At 31.7% G+C, this 25,214-nt stretch overlaps 1 protein-coding gene across 3 annotated transcripts in view; it reads left to right on the top strand.

Annotated features, from left to right (window-relative positions):
• Positions 1-388: 388 nt before the first annotated feature.
• Positions 389-25,214, top strand: part of LOC149904520 (very long chain fatty acid elongase AAEL008004-like) — a 37,030-nt gene continuing 12,204 nt past the window's right edge. Inside the window, exons 1-6 of one of the 3 annotated variants that reach the window (XM_090107400.1) lie at positions 389-729; positions 8,864-8,914; positions 17,404-17,484; positions 19,572-19,762; positions 21,512-21,592; positions 24,310-24,472. In XM_090107400.1, coding sequence (XP_089963526.1) covers positions 17,436-17,484; positions 19,572-19,762; positions 21,512-21,592; positions 24,310-24,472 — 484 coding nt within the window. In that variant the 5' untranslated portion in view covers positions 389-729; positions 8,864-8,914; positions 17,404-17,435. Of the gene's footprint in view, positions 730-8,863; positions 8,915-9,025; positions 9,290-16,730; positions 16,922-17,403; positions 17,485-19,571; positions 19,763-21,511; positions 21,593-24,309; positions 24,473-25,214 lie in introns of those variants that run through there. The other 2 variants (XM_090107399.1, XM_090107401.1) reach the window with 2 other exon arrangements.

The raw sequence follows: 25,214 nt of genomic DNA, 5'->3' as shown, positions 1-25,214 counted from the left end.
CATAAAAATCGATTAATGTTGTAGGTAAAAGTTACAGTCCGACTAAAAAAAAAGTAAATACCCATACGCTAGAGTTTCTTTGAAATTAAAGCATTTGAATATTATAAATTCAATATCTAAAAGACTCACTATGTTATATGTAGAAGGTTATTTTAGATAAGACCATCCATCTAAATATAAATCCGAAACAATAATAAATAATTTTGTTTTTATTACGTTTCTTTAAAAAAAGATAAACCCTTATTATAAAAGTTGTTACAATCACAATATCTATAAAAAAAATCTATAGCTAATCTTATGATTTGCTATTTTATTTATATAAAAAACCGTTATTTTGTGGAAGAGACTTAGCAACAGTAAGGACTAAGGACATCACTATAGTTTTATGAGAGATTGGAGGTGGGGTATAGAGTAGGCGAGATTGAGATTTAAAAAAATGAAATGAAATCTGAAGCTGAAAGTTGTAGTTGATAGATATTGTGTAAAATACAGTTTCTTAATTTTTGTTGTTTATCATGACGTTATTAAGAATTGATTCATTCATTAAGTATTATTTATATTGAGTTAAGAATATCTATTTTTATAACCTAAATCACCGATTGCAAGTAAATGAATAGGTGACAAGCGCTGCCTCGTTAGTTAATTTAATTTCAATGCTACAAATAAGTACCTAATAATTTATCATACTGTGATGATGTATTAAGATGATATAATCGGTGTTACTGCTTGGTAAGTACTCAATTTTTTGGTCTTGTGTACACGCCCACTATTTATTATGAAATGATAACAATCGAATGTTTATTGAATATGCTTTTAATTATTCTCCTAATTACAGTAAATATCGCATACAAAGTTGTTATAATAAGCTAGAAATGTATGCTTCATATTCATTAATTAGTTTAGTGTACTTTCACTTTTGTTTACGATTCTTCTCATTCATTAGTCATATGAAAAATAGCAATACTTTATTACACATCAGGAAAATATTAGTCATATTTTAGATCAAGCTACAAATAACTTAATTCGCAACATTTGCGGCTAAATTTGCCTAAATAATGAATTCTAAGTTAGTATATTAATTACACATTATTGTATAGTAGATTTAGTTTTTCTCATAAATACTATTACCATTATAAATATATTTATTTTTATTTCTTGATTAGAATGTTTCTTTAGATTGGAATATTATTTCCATAAATTGTGTCATTTAAATTTTTAATTAATTATTTCGGTATTCTGCCACCCAAGCCATAGACTTATGGAACCAACTTCCTCATGCGTTGCTTCCAAACTGTTACAACCTGGGGAGTGGGGACCTGTAGGATAAGATCATATTCTTAACTCTAAGTACATCAGTACACTCGCATATACCTGGCTTTGTTAACATTCTTATTACCGTCAAATGACGAGTCTAGTATTTTGATTCCTCTTAAAAAATGAATTCCAGATGAAAATTGCTGACTTTTCCCCCTGTGCCTAATATATAAATGTAACACTTTATGATGGCACTTGATCACATTCTAAGAGCCCTTTCCGGCTGAGCCTGTGGTATTTTAATATTACTTACATTGATTTCCCTCAAACGAAATGAAAACTTATGTGATACTGTACTGCTTGATCCCACTTAAGCTTCATAGGACAATATTATTTATCTAAATCTATACGAGTTCAATACATTTCTTGTTTTACTCAAAGTGTATCGAATAATAAAGTAGACTCTGGATATTCATTCAGCCATTCTTGAGTTATATGTAGTGTAAATAATCTTTCCAATATACTAACAACTTTCTTCCTGTGGCTTCGCACACTTTCTTAAACCTAAAAAATTGAACCTATACTAAAACCTCCCTCGAGAGTCACTATGTAATTAAAATGTTATTCAACCATTTAAAAAATTATCTGTTAGAAAGTTGTATACCAACCAGGGCAATGCACAAGTCACAAGAGTATTTTTTTGGCATTTACTGCTCCCAAAAATTAATAAAATTCAGTTTTTATGCCATCTAGTTTTTTGTTTTATTCCTCATTAATAAACAACTTATGATTATTAATATACTTAGCACTAGGTGGCGTTGTAATTTATTGTTTATATATGATTTATAAAAATGTTAATTATGAGTTTTGAATTATTTCAGTTTTTAGGTAGATTTGTAGTACAATAACATGACATCCAACTAACTAATTGTTACTAGCTTCAAGGTAGTCTTGGGCTATGTTGCATCATTCCATTCTTTTGCTATCCAGCCCATTTTGTACACCGGTACTATCCAACGAACAAACATCCATATTTATGGCAAATAGAGCCAAATTGAAAATACACTATAAAGTGTTTATATAGGTTGAATACAACGGGGTGACTGCTTTATAATAGTATATCCTCAACTAGCTTACCGCACGCGGCTTTGCCCGCTTTGTCTATAACCTTATAGATTATATACATACTAAAACCTTCCTCTTGAATCACTCTATCTATTAAAAAAAACCGCATCAAAATCCATTGCATAGTTTTAAAGATTTAAGCATACAAAGGGATATAGGGACTGAGAAAGCGACTTTGTTTTATACTATGTAGTGATGAAGAATAGTCAATTAAATCATGGAAAGTTTATTTAATTAGCCTTATTTGTTTTCCAAAAGAAATAAAAACAAACCTATTTGAGTTAATGCAACTAATCTATTTTTAATAGACTTTTAGTTGTTAAATTCATAAACATAAAATTAACTAATGTTTAAAGAAAATGCTTGAATGTTCATAGAGGGCCTCATAGTTTTATATGTTCATGGAAAGGTCTTATAGACTATGGATTCAACTAAAAATAACTGCTACTAAATTTTTTTTTACTCACACCAATTTAAAAATAAAATCAATTTAATTACACCATACAAACAGGACTAACTACTCAATATAATCTTATTCTTGAAAGTCTCGTGTCGCAGTGTTTGTAGTTAAACTCCACGAAATAGCTCGACTGATTTTCATGAAATTTTGTGTGCATCGAATTGGTCCACTTCTATTTTTCATACCCCTAATATAAGAGTAAAGCAGAACAAGATTTGCCGAGTCATCTAGTTCTACAATAAATATTACCCAACAAAATCAAATATGCGTGTAGTTGCAACACTGAATATAGTTTTAAGATTATTTTAGAAACTGTAACAGTTTTAATTGGGCAAGCATTTCATGATACCATATTACCTACATAGGTAATTAAAATTAAATGTTAAGTTATTAATAAATATTTCAGACACATTTCGTACTTTAGGTCACTCCCAATTAGAATGTTTCGCATTTGTACCAAAACTAAATATGTATTTATATTTTTTTTCTTAACTTTCACTACATCACCATGTAATCAAACGCGAGATTAAGAATCGTATCATGCATTACCTAATTTTTAAAACCATGATATATTTTTACATATCACACAGTGTATAAGGTCAAGTAATGATACCTCTGAATATAATTAAATGGAGAATTATAAATTATTGTAGTAGACGACAAGGCTACAATTTAATTTAAAAAATATTTCCTTTAGTTTTTATCATGACAAAATAATAAAACGGACACAATTATGTTTTAAAAGACTTGTGTAATAAAATATTGTGATTGATCATTTAAAAAAAGGAAAACATAATTTATATCTTTTTGTGTTCGTAAAATATATTTTATATTAGTCAAATAGTGTAGGAGGAATTGACGAGAGCCAAACCTCTACATCTGTTCTTGTCCTTATCGAGCGCAATCGATTGGAGATTGACAGCGAAAGAAAAATATATTTTTGCTCCAAATTCCATTAATATTAATTAATATGCCATACACGATCGACACTTAAATATAAAATTCACGCATGGGCGTAGCCACGGTGGGGCAGGGTGGGGCACTTGCCCCACCCTGGCTTTGACCTGGAAGGTACCTAACCAAATCTAAAAAACGTAATTATCTAGGTACTGACTACAAAACTTAATATCCGTTAAAAAATTCTCACTCGAAAGTTGTCAGTCGACACAAAAAAAAATGCGATCTAAACAAAAATCTTGCGCTTCTATGTTGCATGATTTAAACCACTTTTGGTGCCAGAAAAAGTAGTGTAGTACTGTTACCCCATTCAAAGCTGTTTTTATTTAGCCAAATTCGCACTAAATTTCCCATCCAATTTCACTTTTGTTTTAGGATAAGTTACTGACCATAAAAGCACAAAATGCTGACAGATCCAGGTGGAGCTACGCTCGCAATCTTATATAAAAGTTTTTGGCCGATATCTCGGAAACTATCTATTTTAAGGCAAAAAATATTGGGAATTTTTTGTAGGTAGTTAAATTTTACATCTTTTACCTTGTAAACTTTTTGTAAAACTTTCCGTTTACGATTTATGGCCTATTTAATGAGCCGGTTAGTCATCTTTGGCAAGTAACTCTTTAAATATTGGATTTTTTCTAATGCTTTTTGAGTTATTTAACGTTTGGCGATAAATAGTAAATTTCAAGGTACCTATGTATGTTTCGTATAACTAAATAATATTGGGTACTTATTTTATATTCGGATGCAAGAATAAAATAGAGGAAAAAATTTTTAAAAATGTATTAAAATTTTTCTATAAGTAAAAAAAAAAAAAATTTTTGCCGTTTCGGAAACGGCGAAAATCCACTTGCATTGGAAATTTCTTCTTCGTTTATATAACATCCGTAAAAAAACTTTTGGGCTGCCACGTCACCCGCCGAGCGGCGGCATTTCTACATTATACGCGGAACAAACTCAAAAAAAATTTCAAACAAAACTTGTAGAGAATAAAGTGACCTAAAACTATGTACATACATGCATTTTATTCATTAATTCAATATTTTAACGATCAACCGGTTCATCAAAAGGCTATAAACCGTAAATAGTAAGTTTTACAAAACATTTTTCATGGTATAAAATATGCGAAATTTTACTTTCTACAAAAAAGTCTAAGCAACTTTTGCCCTAAAGTGGATAGTTTTCGAGATATCGGTCAAAAACTATAAGGTTGCGAGCAAAGCTCCACCTGGATCTGTCTGCATTTTGGGTTTTTTTATGGTCAATAAGTGACCATTAATCTAAAACAAACATGAAATCGGAAGTGCAAGGTTTTGCTTTATTTACTGAGTTATTTAAAATGGTTTATTTTTCTATTTACATAGACCTAGTAAAAAGGAATTATGTTATTGTATTAGACAGATAAACTATATAATATAGGGATGAAATTTGCAACATAAACGGCTGTAGGTATCTTTTGTTTGTTTTGATTTATTCATTACTAGCTTCTGCCCGCGACTCCGTCCGCGCGGATGTCGGTCTTCGCGTGGATGGTCTCCATTTTGAGTAACTCTGACAATGACATCTTATAAATATCTATTGGACCCAAATACGGCTAGGCCTATAATAATACGCAACGTGTGTTCGCGGTTCTACAGAACAACGTCTATGGATAAAACTGAAAAATTAAGATTAATTTTTTTTCTACGTATTTTTCCAGAATAAAAAGTATCCTATTTTACGCCCAGGATAATAAGGTACAATTATACCAAGTTTCATCGAAATCGAACCGTTAGTTTTCACGTGATGTCTTCACATACAGACAGATAGACAGACAGACAAAAAATTTTTTAATCACATATTTGGGTTTGGTATCGATCCAGTAACACCCCCTGCTATTTATTTTTTCAATATTTTCAATGTACAGAATTGACCCTTCTACAGATTTATTATATGTATAAATTATATCAGCTTGATACCGCCACGTGTTCTTGAAAAAAAAGGTATTTTTAGACAGACTGACGCACAACAAAGTCTGCCTGTCGGTTTGTCTGTCAACACACTTTTTCTTAGGAACGCGTAGAGATAAAAAGCTGAAATTTATATCGAATACTCAAGTCTACGGTCTGTTAAAGCTGTGAAAAAATCAAAATTATAAGCCAACGCAATCAAAAGATACAGCCATTTTATGCTGCAAATTATCGCAAATTTCGACATTCGCAAGGGAATCAAAATTCAAAACCTACATTGTACTTCCCGTGAACACAGAGTCTTGAAATCTGGTTAAAAGCAATGTCTTATAGCACAGATAAAATAAAAATTGCTAAAACATACATTTTAGAGTTACAACTTAATAAAAAGTAGGTTTGTTCGGAACCCTCGGTGCGCGACTCCGACTCGCACTTTTTTTTGCCCCACCCTGTGCCCATGGCTAGCTACGCCCATGAATTCACGTAGGTATAGAGATATAAATAAACCGACCTTAATAATATTTAAATAAATATGTATTTATTATACAAAATAATATGGATAATATTTACCAACTAGCTGCTCCGCGCGGTTTCACCCCCGTGGCTCCACCCCTGTTGGTCGTAGCGTGATGATATATAGCCTACTATCTTTCCGCCTGCGGCTTCGCCCGCGTTTTCAAAGAAAAACCCGCATAGTTCCCGTTCCCGTGGGATTTCCGGGATAAAACCTAGCCTATGTTACTCGTGGATAATGTAGCTTTCGAATGGTGAAAGAATTTTTAAAATCGGTAAAGTAGTTTATGAGCCTATTCATCATTACAATCAAACAAACAAACAAACAAAGTTTTCCTCTTTATAATATTAGTATTAGTAGCCTATAACCTTCCTCGATAAATGGGCTATCTAACACCGAATGAATTTTTCAAATCGGACCAGTAGTTCCCGAGATTAGCGCGTTCAAACAAACAAACTCTTCAGCTTTATAATATTAGTATAGATAAGATGTATATTAATATATATGTATTAACTATTATATATTTTATATACTTAGTGTTAATTCCCCATTACGGAACCCTTCACAGTGCAAGGTCTACCTCGCCGGTTTTATTTTTCATTTTTTTACGTACCTAAAGTGCGTTGAATATTTTCCTTTTCAATTAATCTTTAAATAATGTATTTTTAAACATAATACATATTATGCTCGTGGGTTTATTTGCTTATTGCCACTTGCCAGTTCAATGTTTTGATTATTTGTTTTCGAGTTTTTGTAATTATCCTTTTCAAGTTGAATTAAAGTGATATTCAATAATAAACACAATATTAATATATTATTTATACCATAATAATTGACAATTTTTAACAAGTTTGGATAAAAATTATTATATATAGGTAGGAGTTTTGCTGTTTTTGTGTATAAAAATTGTTTTCAGAAGAAGAATAAGAATAGTATTATAAATATTATATTGAAGGAATTTGTAATTATTATGTAAGGAATCTAAATCAACGTGTTATATTATATTATAGACTGTTTAATTGCATGCAATGACCAGTAAAGACGTAATGTTCTCGAACTTTTAGCCCTTTAAGGCCAAATAATGACGTTTCAATGTCGCTGTGATGGCGCTCTCAATATTTCGCTTTCTGTTGTTCCTATCCAAGTATGCAATTATGATTGCAGAACTATAAATTTATTAAAGAAGGAAGGACAAGGATATATTCTTTAGTTTGTGATGCTTTAGTTTAAAAATGAAACATCCGATTTCAAGTTTAGTTTAGTAATATTTTTGTTGCTTCATTAAAGCCAAATATAATATAACTAGTTATGTATATTATATTAAATGATCTTTTTGCATACTGCTTATCGTATTGCGCTTTGACTTCCCATCTTTGTATTAGGAATATTCCATAACAATCTTAAAACCGATTCGGATAAGTGGTTGTTTTGTTTTTTTATAAAAAAATACCTGTATTTACCCATTTTATGACGTAAATCAAAGTCTCGAACAAATAAACATTGAATTTACTTTGGCCATTTGGTTGGTACACAATACACTCGCATTAGAACCCTTTTTTATAGATTAAATATTTTACTCATTTGGTTTATGAACAATACTTAATTTGGACGAAAAATATGTTAGCAATAAGTACCTACTTCCCATTTTATTTTAATACATATTCATATTAGTATTAAAATAATACATTCTTATAAGAATAACATCACTTTGACGCAGGAACGTATACGACGTAAATTTAACATTTATATTTTATTTATTGGATGTCAAACTAAACTTTCGATGCGTTCCCTAATGTTGCCAAGGAATTCATTATGTGTAGATAAAGAGAGTCGAGTAGATACGCTTTGGCACTACTTGGGCCAGTTCGTACTGGGTAAGGCACCACACCCCCACTGAAAATCGGACGAAAGAGTGGCATGCGGTTAGTGGATCCGGAGTGAATCCGCAGGCCCGTATCCTTACCTTACTGATGGGGTCACGGACGAATTCTACCATACCCGTGGCCCCGTCGTTGATGCAGCTTGACGGAACACAGTGGGATTTTGGTCGGTAGGAATCCGACATAACCCACGGCCCCTTCCCCGGAGGCCGTGGGTATCTATGCAAGATTTCCCCACTTTAAAAAAAAAGGCCCGTATCCCTTTTCCTACACTTCCCAATCCTTTCCTTTATTTATTATTTCCCTCATCAATCCTTTCTTTCCCGTACCTTTTAAATCGGCCCAACTGATTTTCGGAGACGTTAAAGACACTCAGATGGCCTTATGGCTCTGCAAATTTTCATTGACAGTCGATGCGCTTACCATCAAGTAACACACCAGTTACGTTTCCGACTATAACATACAAAAAATTCAGCAAAAAAATCATAAAATTATTTTTTATTACGAATAAAACAATTATTTTCTAAACTTTTCATTAAAAAATAAAAATGTAATTTATAATGAAAGTTGATCACTTCCAATGAAAATCTTTCTAAATGTAGTAGGTAATACCTACTAATTCACCTTATTGTTTTATTGTAGTGGACTTGTAGGCTCTAGCTTATAATTAAAATAGTAATCGATTTCCTATGCCAATTATTAACAAAAAATTAATTGTTTTCAGGTATATCATAGTTTAAACACGGAGTCGTTGCCTGTGATACAAAATCAGTTGGTGAGTAATGTTTTTGTTTTTGTTTTTTGCTTAATTAACGAGTGGGGAGCAGTGGGGTTCCAGTGTGCACAGCATCGGAAGCAGCTAGAAGGTGGTTGCTGAATACCGGCGGTGTCAGGTGTGTATTGCATCAGTGACGTCTGATGACGCGAGCGAGCGACAGTCGCGCGTCGGCAACCGCCAGTAGTCTCAATCACTGCTTGCTGTGCCGTCGTCGTGGAGCGTTTACACCTGCGCCCGCGCAACCGTGCAACGTGATACGGGAAAGTCGAATAGCTCTATTTTTTATTTGTATTCAATCGGTGATCACGCGCGCTAATAAAATTCCGAGGAGTTTTCGTCCTTACGCGCGTAACTATACCGGATAACAAATATGTAAGTATAACTGTACTGTATTAATTTGTCTATTGATCTATAATTTATATTATTATTTCGCGTATCGATAACGCTAATACATGGATGAAAGGTTATTTTTTATGGTATTTGTAAATTAATGGAACTATTCTGTTATCATAGTATTTTGTTTGAAACGAAATCAGTAATTTTGCGATATTAGAAAATTATAGCTTTTGGTACTTATGTACATATTTGCAAATAACATTACATATATGGAATTCGACTTTGTGCCCCAACCTACAAAGAACCTCTAAATCTTTTAATTAACCTACATCATAAACCATTTATGCGTTTTCAAGGATGTTATCAATATATAGGTTAACCTTTGAATGGGTTTTGAAATTTGCAATACATTGTTGTTCAACATAGAGTTATCATTTAATGTTTGGAATAAACATGCTTGATCGCAACGTCTTTCGCTTTGAAAAAATATACGCAATTAACAAGATGTTAATTGCTTAACCATATCCATTATTCACAAATTGTGGCGTGGAAACGATCGTATTATTTGTGAGTTAATATTCTTTACTTCTTTCTATGCGTACCTATGTATGTCGACACGCAATTTTACGAGAGCCAATAAGACAGCTCTCCTATCTGAATTATTAAACTTTTTATATATTTACAATACAGTACTTGTTTTATACTATGTTTTATTGTTGTGCACTTTAAGTATCTTTTTTAATGTACTTTTTTAGATGCTTTCGGTGACAGATGATAATAAAGCTGATAATCAATAATAATAAACAATAGTATGATATATCTATTTAGCTTCATTGATGTGGATTATATGATATTAGATGATACCTTCTGTAGGAAAAACCAAAACCAATTTGTTGTGCTGTCACAGACTTGTCAACGCAGCAACCTCAATGGTAAAATATCTTTGGGATAACAATTCCCACTTACTTTACCAGGATTAAAATAGACGGTTGTTACTTTGTTTTCTTGGCAGAGTTCAATCCCTTTGCGTCAATAATGTTTAGCAACATGGTTTTATTTGGCATATCGAAAAAAAATTAAAAAAAAAAACATTATTTTCTATGTTATTTCAGAACTCATTACAGTTTAAATTTGTATTTACGTTAACCTTATGGCGTAAAAATGTCTAGCTGTCGCATTCCGTGAATCGATTCTGTAAGCATTTTTGTTATCAAAAGGATATTATATGGTGTTCGATGAACATGCACGCATTGTCATTATTAATTAAGGATTGGATTCGGCCATAGCCAACACATTGAATTGTTCGCGAGTCACAACTTATGGCTAGCGGCAAGTACAATGCATGTTACGTAAAAACATCGTATAGATAGATCACTTTCTCACTTTATTATTGTTTTATTTATAAAAATTATGTAATTATTTTTTATTTAAAATTTCGCATAGGTATTAAAGGTCCTGAAATAACTTACTCTATAATAAATTCTTATTAATACATATTTGAAATGCCTTATTGTTATGTCATGATATTTTTAAAGTTATTTATAACTTCTGTGTGATTATTTAAACTTCCGTTAAAGTTTTCCTCATTTCTGTTGATACCTTTTATTTTTCTTATTCTTCCTTAAAATTAAGGCACGTAAATAAACCGGTTGATCTACTATTACTGTACTAGAACATTCAGTTCAATATTAAGACCAAAAGTAAACACAAAATGTGTTTATTTTTTATTGTTAAAGTAATTTGTATATTAATACAAATGAATACTTGTTTTTCCTAGATCATTGTGTACAACCGGTTACAGGCGATAATCCGGTGCGAGATTTATCCTGATAATAGTTTAAAAACTATTGTTAATAAGAGCAGGTTATTTAAGTATGTATAAATAAAAAAAAAAGATATCAAACTAGGCAGTACAAAATGTTGGTTCTCAATGCTTGTCAAAAAAAATATTCCTAATAAGTTAATAACCTTAAGTTTAAATTTTACTACTAACCAATTAACAAAAGGTAAATTAATTATTAGCCAAGTACTACTGGACTGAAAGTAAAGGTGACAGACGAAACAAAAAATCTACTTTTTATATTGATAATAATAGCATTTCTAGAGTTTTGCAACTACGTGCGGTAAAGGATAAGTAAATGCCATTCTTGCGGTCTGAAATATTTACAGCCCTGCAATTTGCAGTTGGTAAAACCCTCAATGCCATTCTTTCTTATGCTATAGAAAGGTTAAAGCAACATGATTTCTAAGAAAAATAAGGTTTACATAAACCTTGTCAAAATATGTGGTATGTACCGCAAATTGTTGTAGTAAAACCATTATTATCTACTCCATATTATCGTAGTTTGGTTTCTTTGAAATTTACTATTCCTGATACGTATGTTGATATTGATTTTTGACTCGAAGGATAAAACTAAAAGGATTTTGTTGATATAATTTTGATTTAGAGCCGATTTTTCAATCCTTGGTTAAAATTTATCCGTTCAATAAAGTATTACACGAACATATTAAAATGTCACCTGTAAACTGTCAATACGGACAATTACAATACATTTTTGAAATGGTAGTTTAATACATTATTCGATGAATAAGTTTTAACCAAGGATTGAAAAATCAGCCCTTAATCATCTTATACTTAACTATTGTAGGTATTATAAATCCATTATTCGTTTATTGTCTGGGTCAAATCTTATTCAGTGGCGATTCGGCAAAAAAATGACCGTAAATAGCTATCGTCACCGAAATTTACATAGTGATCGTGATTTCATCTAAAATATTTTATCCGGAATTGATTTGATATATAACCTTGTTTCTTTAAACAAGTTACCTACGTCAACTTTAAAAAAAAGGCAAATTAGTTTTAATTTATATCACGGTATCTTTCCCGCGATGATTGCATTGTTTGTTGTGTTTGCTTGTTTGTTTTTTAACCGCAGGGCCAGAAGAAGGGTTAGGTTTTCGTATGTTTGACGAACTTGAGCATATTGCATAATTATTGCGAAAAAGAAAAAATATAATAGAACTACATATATGATAGAGTAATTGAGGTAGAGTCATCTACTTAGCGTGTTCTTATATTTATTCGTGTCGTATCGTAAATCGTATTGAGAGATTTGAAAATGTGCTAATTTAAAGGTTCTCTTTTTTATTGCCTACAATATATTTGTCTATGAACAGATTCAATTTTAATTCAGGCAGTTAAATTTTTTCATAAATAATACTTATTTTATAGAGTTATATATAAATCTCGTGTCTACTTTTCAGACGTTTAGTCTGCCAGGTGCAGGTTGTAATTCAACTGTAGGTACTGTTACGCTTCGTGAAATTCTTATTTCTTCCTAAAATACAAAGTTTTTAAATAAACCAAAGATAACCTAGCTCATCATATCGAATGCCTATTTGTTGAATTTGATATTTTTGGTTTTAGGGCATTCAAATGCTTAATTTTAAAATAAATTTATAAAGAATAGAAAAATATCGATCACGAGGCGGGACTCGAACCAGCATCCTTTCACGCCAATCCGGGGCGGATGCTTGACCAATTCGGCCACTCGTGAGTCGTGAGTCGTGACCCGCCAGATTTTTTTTTTAATCCATACTAATATTATAAATGCGAAAGTAACTCTGTCTGTTAGTCTGTTACTCAATCACGCCTTAACTACTGAACGAATTTGCATGAAATTTGGTATAGAGATATTTTGATACCCGAGAAAGGACATAGGCTATTTAGGGACATAGGATAGGTTTTATCCCGGAAATCCCACGGGAACGGGAACTATACGGGTTTTTCTTTGACTGCGCGGGCGAAGCCGTGGGCGGAAAGCTAGTTCTTTATAAATTTAGTATTTACCAATACGGACCTACTTACGGATCGCAATTTTTCGAAAGATCTCAAAAACTTGTAATCTAACGGTGTTTATAATTGTACGGCGTCTAATACAAAAGGCCGATTTAATATGTGAATAACAAAATATTATGTTAAAAATGATTCAATTCCGTTATAGTTATAAATTATGATACCTAAGCTGCGCTACGTGGGAAATTCATCCAGTATTTCCCATGCGTAGAGTGAGAATTAGACTTGTGTAGAAAAATCGGTTAAGAGTGAGTCGAACCTGCGACACTAAGGGTTCCGTACAAATAAGTTATTTTTGTAATAATAATAATATGTTACTTGTTATATTTTACAATAAAATACATACATAATACATATTTTACATTTTATTTTTGGTGATAGCTATTGTTTTTTTTTTACAAAATACAGCCTGATGAAAGACAGACAGACATACAGCGAAGTCTCATAATAGAGTCCCGCTTTAAAAATTTGGTACGGTACCCTGAAATGTAACAAAAGCCTATGTACGTGTGTGTACATTTTACATAATATATAATTCTACTGATACTATAAAATCTTTAAGTGGCCTTTCTTCTTTATCTATCGGAGATTGAAGTTTTATTGTAGATTTGAATAATAATTATTATAAAAGTGTGAAGAGTCATGTTTTAAAGTGTTATCATTACGTAGAAAAAATTGTGAAGTACCTATAGGTATAACGTAAGTAAAAAACAAATAACATAATAATTGTATCTTTAGATAATTAATATTGACGTCAATAAGTAACTATTGTTTGGGGATGAATGAGATTTACATATAAAATTTCACATGCTTTTAAGGATTTATCTATCTGTTCGTAATGTTACGTAGGATATAAAAGGTCCAATGAACTGATTACTACTATTTATTTCAACCGTCACTCAGCATGTCCAGAATTTATGCCTTTTTACCGTTCTCATAGGACGCATGGTCCCCGTATTGTAAACAAATAAAGGCTGATGATGATGATAATGTTTACTCCGTGATGTATCATGTAGGTACGGATATGTTTTACTCTGTTAAACCATAATTGACTAAAATGGATACCTTCCAAGTTCCAGTACACTTGGTCGTTAATTATGACATTAGCTGTGCTACGCGGTTTTGTTCGCATTGCTTAGCTCCCATGAGTCTTGTCATTGTGACAATCTTCCTAGATAAATATGTAGGCTATTTAAAACTAAGAATTTTTCAAATCGGACCCGTAATTCCTGAGATAGCTTCTGAAGTTTTACAAACTACAATACAAATGACTTATAGATTTTGCATTCAGTATCATAAATGGATTCAAAGCAGTTCTATTTTTATTGCCTGCCGTTCGGTGGAAATATAAGCATACGATTTGAGGATGTTCAGCTCTAATGGGTCACAGTATCGGCCATACTATGGCTATTATTACTATTATCGCCCTATTAATTTATTATGATAACGCCCTAATATATTACTATGACAAAGAATTCGAATTCTACGGAAATTTAGGTTTATCGATAGATTTTTTTAACTACCTTACCATTAGTCACAACAGACGATTAGTCATCGTGTTATGTTAACGTGAAAATTGCATGATATCGAAAGATAAGATAACCGAGTTGTAATGTATCGTAACTGGCCCAACGAAGTCTTGATTCCTATTTCCTATCAAGTGTCTACCTTCCCGTTAGTTACTACTGTAGGCACTCGATACTTGACATTGAAATATAATTGTGTATTTGTCTAGACAAATTAACCACGTAGATAAGGAATGTTGCATTGTCTACGCACGTTTATCTGTGCATCGATGTAAAGCAGATTTAATCGATTGGTTAAGATTGATTGGACTCCAGAAACTCTTTCTATTAGAACAATTATCGTGTATTTCTAAATCATCTATTTCTGATAATACTCTCTTCTCATGTAAAATACGTTAGAAGTGAACTGATTTTGTATACCTTTCAAATAAAGGTGTTCAGAAATCTGTAAAATTAAAAACTGTTCGGGAGAAATTCATCATACTAAAGACCAGATCATACTTTATTTTCAAAATTGAAGATTAAATTTAAAAATTACAAAAATGTAAGTAGGTATTCAAATAACTGCGCAGTGTTTGTTATGGTATGTTGTAGAAATTTTTATATCACTAACTTTCAGTAACAGTAGGCACGCGACATTACTGCGAATTGCATTACTGAAACTAATTTCGTATATAGTTTTGTTACAGTCACACTAATTGCTAAATGTAATTTGGGTCATCAAAATATTTTTTCATTAATAATTAATTTTTCATAATGTAATGCTCTGGTTGGTATTCACCTTCAGCAATGAAGTGAAATTGTGTTTGAAAGAATACATAAACATCGTTTCGTACTCGAAGGCACGTAACATATGTAACGCAATGTTTGAGAACGTTCTATGGGATGAATGTCGAGGAGTGGGGTGCGGCTCTGTGGCAGTGGGTCACCGGTTCCACAGGGCGAAGCGCGGCGGCGGGAGTCTGGCGCAATGTCCTTACGTAAAGCGCACGTTGCGGCCCGTGCGCCAGCGCCTCGCCCGCACCCGCGCCGTGCGCGCGGTGAAAGTTGCCGCTCCGCACTCGCAGGCGATACGAGACGAACCACTGTCACCTGTTTCCTTTCCTCCTCCGAACGTTTTGAGAAATACCGCGATCTCAACTATGTTATACAATCAAGCGAATTAGCGGGTTGAGCTTGCGTAACTCTCGATGACCGACTGACCGAGTCAAAAGCATAGTATAATACTTTTATCATCGATTTAACGACATAATAACCATATTGATGATTCCAATGCCTAAAGAACGTTCATACGACGAAACCTTACAGTTCCAAATTCCTAGGTACTCAATTTACTTTCATGTTTCAAGTGTAAGTGGGAGTGAATTTCGCTTCGTCCGAGTCAAGGTCAAGCATAATAGCTGGTTGTGTAAGATTGGACTCAGTGTTAAGCGGGATCATTGTTGTTTTGGTGTCAGTGCTGTGATCTTGATTGTTTGTTTCTTATTTTGTTCGAATGTTTTATGCTGCTCAAATTCAATCATTATGACCCTTAGCTCATCATCTTTAAAAAAAAAGATAAAAATGATGCTGAGCGTGTCATTTAATGATATGTAATTAAAATAAAATACAGGGTCACGCAAATTTTAGTTCGTCTATTTTCTTACTTGTTTGATTTTATATATTTTATCCTTAATAAAAGCGAATAGATTTCCTTCGAATACATTCATAGCAAGCTGGTTTTGGAATCTGAACATATAAAATAGTCGCTCGTTTAGGTTTACATACAACATATGAGCCGCAAGCTATTTGTATCAACATTTCTAGCGTTACCATGTAATAATGTTATATGATAGCAGTTCATGGAACGTGACAATAGCACGAAGTGGCATAATGCTTAAAACAAACGTGCTAGCATCTGACTTCCGATGTTTTGTCAAATTTGCTCGTGCACTCACCAATAGTTCACTAACATCTGCTAAACACGTGCTTGCGTTATTCACGTTTGAATTAACACCTACGTAGAGTTCCAATTATTTATGGTATTAATAAATAATCTTTAATTTTATAATTGTAGGTAATTCGGTTATTGCGTTTTTAATTTGGCCTCTTTCTCTTCATACCTATACGGCTCATTGTGGCGCAACTGCCGGAAATTCTCTTAATCACACATTCTGTATGCGAAATCTGCAAACTACTAGTTTTTAAGGACAGTGCCGTAATGTTAATGTGATGCTTCCGCCATACAACACTCGACACGGCCACAACACTCCACGATATAGTATCAACATAAATCTATGCGAATAGGTAAATATTTGTTCTAAAATAACAATACTACATATTTCCATATTTTCCGTGTCCGCTATATACGTTTTTATAGTTAAGTAATTTATTTGTTAGAATCACAATGATAGTACATCCCGATATAACTAATAATGATTGTTTAATATGTCCTACAAATGATAATTGTTCTATATATCAGCTAAACCACGCTAAACATTATGCTAATTTAATAAGAATAATGCAATTAAATAACTTGTGATTACCGGTTCATATAACTGTTATATGTGGCCATATGAAAATTCACAATTGTTTACCTAGCGAATTTTGGGAATGAAAAGTTTCAAAGTCCATATTATTAATACGAATTACGGTTGGCCCTCAGCGGCCTGAAATAAACGGCCAGTCACGAAAACTGACGGCACCACGCCTTTGTACTAACTAGCTTAATTATAAAAATTATATCATACCGAGCCCATGTGATTAATAACATTTTTTCATTGTTTCAGATATAATTAGTTGCTAGGGGCCTATTCCAAAGATGGAGAGTGTGTATTCCTGGTATAGAGATCTGTTAGACAACAGAAGTGGTGAGTAAAATTTAGTACAAATTATTTTACTCTTTTCAGGTCCTTGTTTTATTTTTACCTAGATATGCCTAGATTTAATATGTATTGTGTAATTGTTATGTAGAATAAGGCGACCCTCAAATCTGGTTATAATTGGTTAAGAGACTCGTACTGGCTTAATCTTCATATACTACAAGCATACCAACTTTATATGTATTATACATATTTTTTGCAATAGTTAATGAATATGTAGTTATTACATATAGGTACATATGTAAAAAATTAACCAAATCCATTTTCTTCTTTATAGTGCAGAAAAAATATTAAAATATTGATGTGAATATTATAATATAAAAATGGAATATAAAATGGAATATAAATATATTGTCTGAGTATTTTATAAAAGGCTAATTGTTAGGATCAAGGTAAATTTGTATTATTACCGTAAATTATTGCTCTAAGGTCAAACATATACATCGTTTACTGTAAAACAAATCTAATACAATTTCTTAAAGGGCATAATTTTGAATTAAAGGATTAAAAAGCTTATATTTTAGAATTAATAATTATAAATGGCACAAAATAATATTTATCTATGTCTCGATGTTAAAATAATATTCCTTACATTATTTATTACATCATTATATCGTAGAAAATATGTATGTATGTAAGTCTTATTTTATACCTACAGTCTTAATCCTGATAAATTATTATAAGTCTCATAGGTACTTACCGATTATTTAAAAAAAATACACAATAATTTAGAAACCTATATTAAAAGCTAATTCTGGTGCTTAGGTCCTAATAATTTGTTATTTAAAGTTTAGGTATTAACTATTAAGCTCTATTGATGTCTGGCTAATTAGACAGATTAGATAGTTAAAGGATTAACGAATTGAGCTGCATTCCCATGTTGACATTTTATGCAATAAGTCTGCAATGCATTGGCCGATATTATTAAGTTCCTTCGGAAGTAGTTGTACCTTGCCGTTCTGTGATCTGTCAAATGCAGATAAAAGTAAAAAAGTAGAGCGATTTTGCTCTTGCTGAATTTCATGACTGTGTTTAAGAGCCTATGTAATTAGAAGTTTTACTTTAAATTAAATAGACAATTGTATCTTTAAAATGTTATCGATAATGTTATGGAGTAATATTGCTGAGAAAAACAAAAGTCTTATATTTTAAGAAAAAAGACGCGAATGATGCGATCGTAGTAGTATTACGTAAATATGTAGTTACAATGTAACCATAATTCACAATGTTGTCTTTTGTCTTTCTAGAAAATCTATTTTATTTCTTTTATGTTAAAAAATAATATTTATTGATTTTGTTGTAAAACAGAATAATTAACGACATTAAATTTGTTAAAAAAATTATTACTCATTACGGCTTATAGATGTTTAATGTATTTTTCTCATTGAATTTCGTTTGAATATATGAATCAAGTTGGAAAAACACAAATATATTATTCTACTCATAGAGCCTTATTTAATAAACGGGATTATGAGTCTCCTTGACTTTTAGCACAAAATTCATTAACACTTCTTCACCTTGCAATAAGCTGATTTTGGTTGTCAACATAGTACCTAGGTATTATTGGCAAATATTTATAACTTCCGCTTTCCGAATAGGTTTAATCATCATGTATATAGTAAGCGTAAGGTAACCGCAGTAATTCTGTATACAGTGCGTTGACCAGGGCGCGCTTGCAAGCGGTCGACCTTAGCCTGGGTCTGGGATATCAAGCCTTGGCTACTGAATGTTGAAATAATTACGCACTTCCTTACATTCGATATGCAATTGTCAAGACATCTTGTTAATGGTTTATAATTAATTTATGCATTATAGTGCATTCTGGATAAACACTTTATCTTCATTCCTGGTCCCACGCCTTCTAGAACATTGCTTTAAATGTACTATGACTTAATATAGCCTTATTACATGTTAATATCCGAAAACGATTCTTTCGTGATACATACTGATATAATATTTAAATCTCAAATCGCTTACAATAACTCTATACGATTTTAATCAAACAGGAACATAATACATAAAAAGGCAGGATGATTCCCGTAATCATATATCAATGTGTACCATTTTTGTTCCAGATCCTCGTGTGAAAGACTGGCCGATGATGTCTTCCCCATGGCCCACATTAGCCGCGTGCCTATGTTATGCGTTCTGCGCTAAGAAACTGGGCCCGTCGCTGATGGCTAACCGCAAGCCGTTCGAATTGAGAAATACCCTTGTAATATACAATTTAGCGCAAACAATATTCAGTGCGTGGATATTTTATGAGGTAAGTCCGTATTTGATTTTACTATCGTTGGCAGAATCAGTGTCTTATTGGACTATAAATCATTGATCTATTGCCTTAGTGCTTCATAAATACTTTATCCATTACAACCTTAACACATTTATGCTTTATATATCAAGGTGTTATTGCTCTAGTGTACGTTTAACGAAACAAATTGTAATTGTTTTTAAGTTATCTTTAATAATTATTTCGATTCGCGTAAATAAATACCTTCGACGTTGTTTCTTTATGTCAATAAATAATACTATTGCTATTGATACAAAGATCGAGTACTTAAAATTTTAACATCTAATATTTATTTTGTCAAGATGACCTTGTTCTCCAGGGCATCTACTTCTCAATGTTAACTTGTATAAGGCTTCAAATGTATTTTAGGCCCTTTTATTTTATTTGGTAGTTTACAACATGTTATATGAATTATTATTGTAGTAATGTCGTAAATTACAATACTTATAAGTAATATTGTAATGTAGTTAAATATTTATTTAACACAAACGTGTAAAATATACATTACCTACCAAAGTTTAACGTAATTGTTAAACTTTGGTAGGTAATGTATATTTTACACGTTTGAATACGTTAGAATGATCATATAGAAGTGGCTAGAACAAAATGTGGAATCTTAAATGAAGTAATTTCTAGTTGTGTTTATAGCAAAATTAAATCGTGTATGAATTTTAGACAAAGCTCCTTCAGAAATCGTAAAAGATCTATGACTCTCGTTTTTTTTTTTTGAAACTATATCTGAATTCCATGTAGTTAAAAACCAGTTAACGTTTTTCTAAAACCAGATTAAAAGATTATTATTGTGTAATATTGCATACTGGAAACTTATTATGTATAGACTTAGAAGTTTCTACCTACCCGTGGATATTGATAAATTCATTAATATTTATTCCGTATGTACGTACGTACGTATGACTATAATACGATAAGTAAATAGCGTCTTTAACGTAAATAACATCAAGTTATTATTTGTACACGTGTTTATCTCACTTACGCATAATATCCGAAAAGGGATTCGCTCCTCCAAAGATTTAACGCAAATAACACCATAAATTGTTGTTAAGAAATATTAGTATGTCTCCGAGAAAAAAACATAAATCACGGTTTAACGACAGAATAAGGTTTCTTCACATAATAAAAAAACATGGTTATTATATTTCTCGTCAAATTATATGCTAGGATTGTAAAACAATTTGTAAACTTATTTAATATTCTCACTTATATATTATAATAGTGCTACATAATATTTACCGGAATTTTTTCTTTGAACCTTGAATATGTACTGATTTTATCATAGTTAAGCACATGTGGAAAATCCCTTTTTTTAATGTGTTCGTTTATTTATGTTGAATATCATTGTTTTTAATTAGGATCTTAAAATATGAATAGTATGATATCAAAACTATTTTTGTACCTTACATTTGTTTCTTTGTTTCAAGAGTCATCTGTATCTTTTACAAGGTAGTGTAATTCCCAAAACATTAATTGTTAACAATTTTACATTGTACTGAGATTTGTTAACGCAATCAACTGTAGTGATATCACTTAATTATTCGTTCCACTTTAGATCGTCATGTCGAAACGAACAATGCTATTAATTACATAATAACTACTAAATATCCTTGCTCTTGTTTTTCGTATATTTACCTGCCTGCGAAATTAATTTAATCAAATTATCATATCAAAAAATCAAAGCATTGTTCATATATACTTTTGTTTCTACAGTATATGGCAAGTGGATGGTGGGGCCATTACGACTTCAGGTGTCAACTCGTCGATTATTCTCGGAGTCCAAGAGCCATGAGGGTAAGTTTGATAAGGTACTACTTAACTAGAAATTTTTGGGAGTGAGATGTTTTACCACTATAAAAAGTACCCTGTTCACTCTCCAGCCTCCCAACTATCTTCAGACAAAAATAATATCATAATACCGCTACTCTACAACTTGAAAGAAAGACGAAGAAAAAATAATGTAAGGGTAAAATATTAAAGCTTTGGAATATAGGGAAATTTTTGTAGAATTGTCTTTTTTACGTTTATCATAGTAAATTCGATTTTTACAATAACACTTATGTCATTATCTAGCCAAGATAGTGTTCAGAAAATTTCCACAGTAATTATTATCAAACCGGAATTATGAGTTTCGTTGTCGGATACTCGTAAAGCCCAGCCTATATTTATATCGATGTACGTTACGACCCGATGTTCTTAAATTAGGCGCAAATAGTTGTGGTCCAAAACTTCAATTTACTAAAAAAGTGTTTGAATAGAATTGGCTTTTGGCTTTATTTTTCTTATGCATGAAATTACCTACTTAAATAACAAAGAAATAGAGAGAGAGTGAGAGGTCATTGGGCCTTACAAAGTTAAAATTGCAGAGCATTGTTGCAAAAGCCTAAATTCTAAAACATAATCTCTTATAAACGAACTGTATGGATTGTAGATATATTTAAAACAAATGTTTTATTATGCATGCATACTTAATCCATTGGAATAAACCCATATTAATTGTTTAATATAATTAAAAGAATTTAATTTCATAATATATTATACATTTAATGTGCGCTATACATGCGGATATTTGCCTACAAAATGGCATACAATTTAAAATATAAATAGTTCAGGATGTACAAAAGCAGTTTTTAAATTTATAAGGAATTTATTTGGATGTCTTCCGTAAAATTAGCTGTAATAAAACTGCCTATCCAACACAAGTGTGTTTGAGCCACTTTACGAATATATATTATGTATAATTAGAATAACCAGATTTTATGTCGAGGCACATTCGTATATAAAATAACGTTTTTTAAATGCTTCCTACGTAAATTAAGTTTTTATCCTCGAGAAAAAAATTATTAAACAATTACAATTTTCGTTCATGCATAAGAAAAAATAGTTATGTTAAAATGATAATATCGATTTACAGTATTTGAGAGAATTTATAAGAAAAAATTCCATAGGGATATTATTACATCATATTTTAATCATCTGGGAACGAAGCTTTGTTTTAGGTTAGGAATCCTGATATCTGATTCATAAAAACGTTGATATCACCAAGAATAGATAGTAACATATACTATGCAAATGCAAGGTCTATATATTTTTGAAATGTCTCTTTTATATAAAAACTTATGTACAATTAAATTATTCAATAAGCAATTATTATTACAAGGCAAGAAGTGTAATTTTGTCTTAAAATTATACATAGAAAATTATTAAAGAACAAGAAGGTTAACACATTGTTCATAAAGTAAGTTTTTTTCACTTAAAACGTGGAATTTAATGTTATAGTATTATATTAACGACGTCTACTAGTTACCTTGTTATTTTATTTTAATTCAAAGGTTTTTACCAGTATGTATAATAATATGACTGCAAATATGTACGTGTAATATTTTTATTTGCGTGTTTTATATTATTTAACCCAGCTGAAATCAAAATCAATACTTCAAACCTTTAACGTCATGTCCTTATAGTATACAAATATCGGTAAGCATACACTTTCAATGTGACAACATATTGTGTGCATAACTAATGTGATGAACATGGAAAAAATTGATATTTCATGACAATTGATGTCATCATTCAATTTTGTTTGATGTGGAATTTTGTTTTGTCACTTTGCTTTGAGGACGAAGGTGTAAGCAAAATTTTATTGACTTTTTTTCCTATGGTGATATGGTACATGTGTCTTTCACATTTTAGTGTCATTTTACAAAATAATATACATAGATCTAGATTCTAGATACGATTCAATACTGATACAATTTAAATTCCCCAAATCTGTATCTTCATTTACCAGGTACGCCTAAAATAGAATGCTAAATACGATTTTTTTACGATAAAACTGGTTTTATTACTACTAATGAACTTACGTGTGTTCCAAAATAAATCTTCCCACAATTATTCTTAGTATTTAATAGCTAACGAACGAGTTTATTTTTTTTTCTTAAACACAGGATAATTGGGCTCAATGTGTAATCAATTTGTTGTTATAATATCCCATACATATACAGGTTTTCCCACCGTCGCGTCGCTGTACTAAGCTCAAAGGGACTTAACCTTTTGCTTATGCTGATTACGTTAAACTAATAAAATACAAGATGCATTTTTTTCTATAAGATTAATTCTTAAAACTATGTACACAGCCCTAACTAACTAGCAATCCTCCAACTATATTACTTTTTAAAGGACTTTAAAAAAAGGAGGAGGTTTCAAACAAACTCTTGAGCTTTATAATATTACTAGCTTACGGCCCGCGGCTTCGCCCGCTTTGTCTAAAACCGAATAAATTATATACTAAAACCTTCCTCTTGAATCACTCTATCTATTACAAAAAACCGCATCAAAATCAGTTGCGTAGTGTTAAAGATTTAAGCATACAAAGGGACATAGGGACAGAGAAAGCGACTTTGTTTTATACTATGTAGTGAAGTATTGATAAGTCGATTGAGTTAAGTACAACGACGACGGAACCCTTGTGTAATCTGTTAGCAATGTATATGAATGATTCCATTGGTCAGATGGCGAACACGTGCTGGTGGTACTACTTCAGCAAGTTCACGGAGTTCTTCGACACGCTGTTCTTCGTGCTGCGCAAGAAGAACGAGCACGTGTCGACGCTGCACGTCATACACCACGGCATCATGCCGATGTCCGTGTGGTTCGGATTGAAGTTTGCACCAGGTATGTATTCAGTATTACCCTACTACTATTATAAAGGCGAAAGTTTGTAAGTATGGATGTATGGATGTTTGTTACTCATTCACGTAAAAACTACTGAACCGATTACAATGAAATTAAGCACATATAACTACATATAACTATATAGTAACTTGGATTAACACATAGGATAGGTTTTATCCCGGGAACGGGAACTATGCGGGTTTTCCTTTGAAAACGCGGGCGGAAATCTAGTATTTTTATATAAAGCTTTAAAAAGATAGTGTACTTAAAAAGTCGGCAATACATCTTCGGACACGTCTCTAGACGCCTATGGGCTGTGGAATCGATTACCACCAAGCGATCAAATCACTCGATTGCCTACTCTTCGATTAAAAAATACCTATTACCTGTATCAATTCAAAATGTATAATATAAATTCAAAATGTATGTAAAGCGTGATTATATGGTTTTAAAAATATATTTATTTTTGCTTAATTTTAACATGTATTTTGATTTGTTTGTCGGAATTTAGTTTAATGTCGCAATAAGAAGGGACAACCATACTTGAATCGATTTTGAGACGTACACAAAGAAGTAGTAGAGTAAATGTGTCATATAATATTCATAACTACATGATATTTCGAGCCGGTTTTACCACTTGCTGGTAATGTGACGTAAATTTTCATACATTATCTGTAATTTTATCCGGCAGATAAGTTATACGACAATGTTTCATTGATAATCTATAATACTATAAATAACG

The sequence above is a fragment of the Colias eurytheme genome, chromosome 11, assembly GCF_061535395.1.
Source record: "Colias eurytheme isolate Ceu_HAF_F1 chromosome 11, ilColEury1 Martin Lab GWU primary, whole genome shotgun sequence".
Classification (NCBI taxonomy): Eukaryota; Metazoa; Arthropoda; class Insecta; order Lepidoptera; family Pieridae; genus Colias; species Colias eurytheme.
This window is presented reverse-complemented; position numbering and strand designations above follow the sequence as displayed.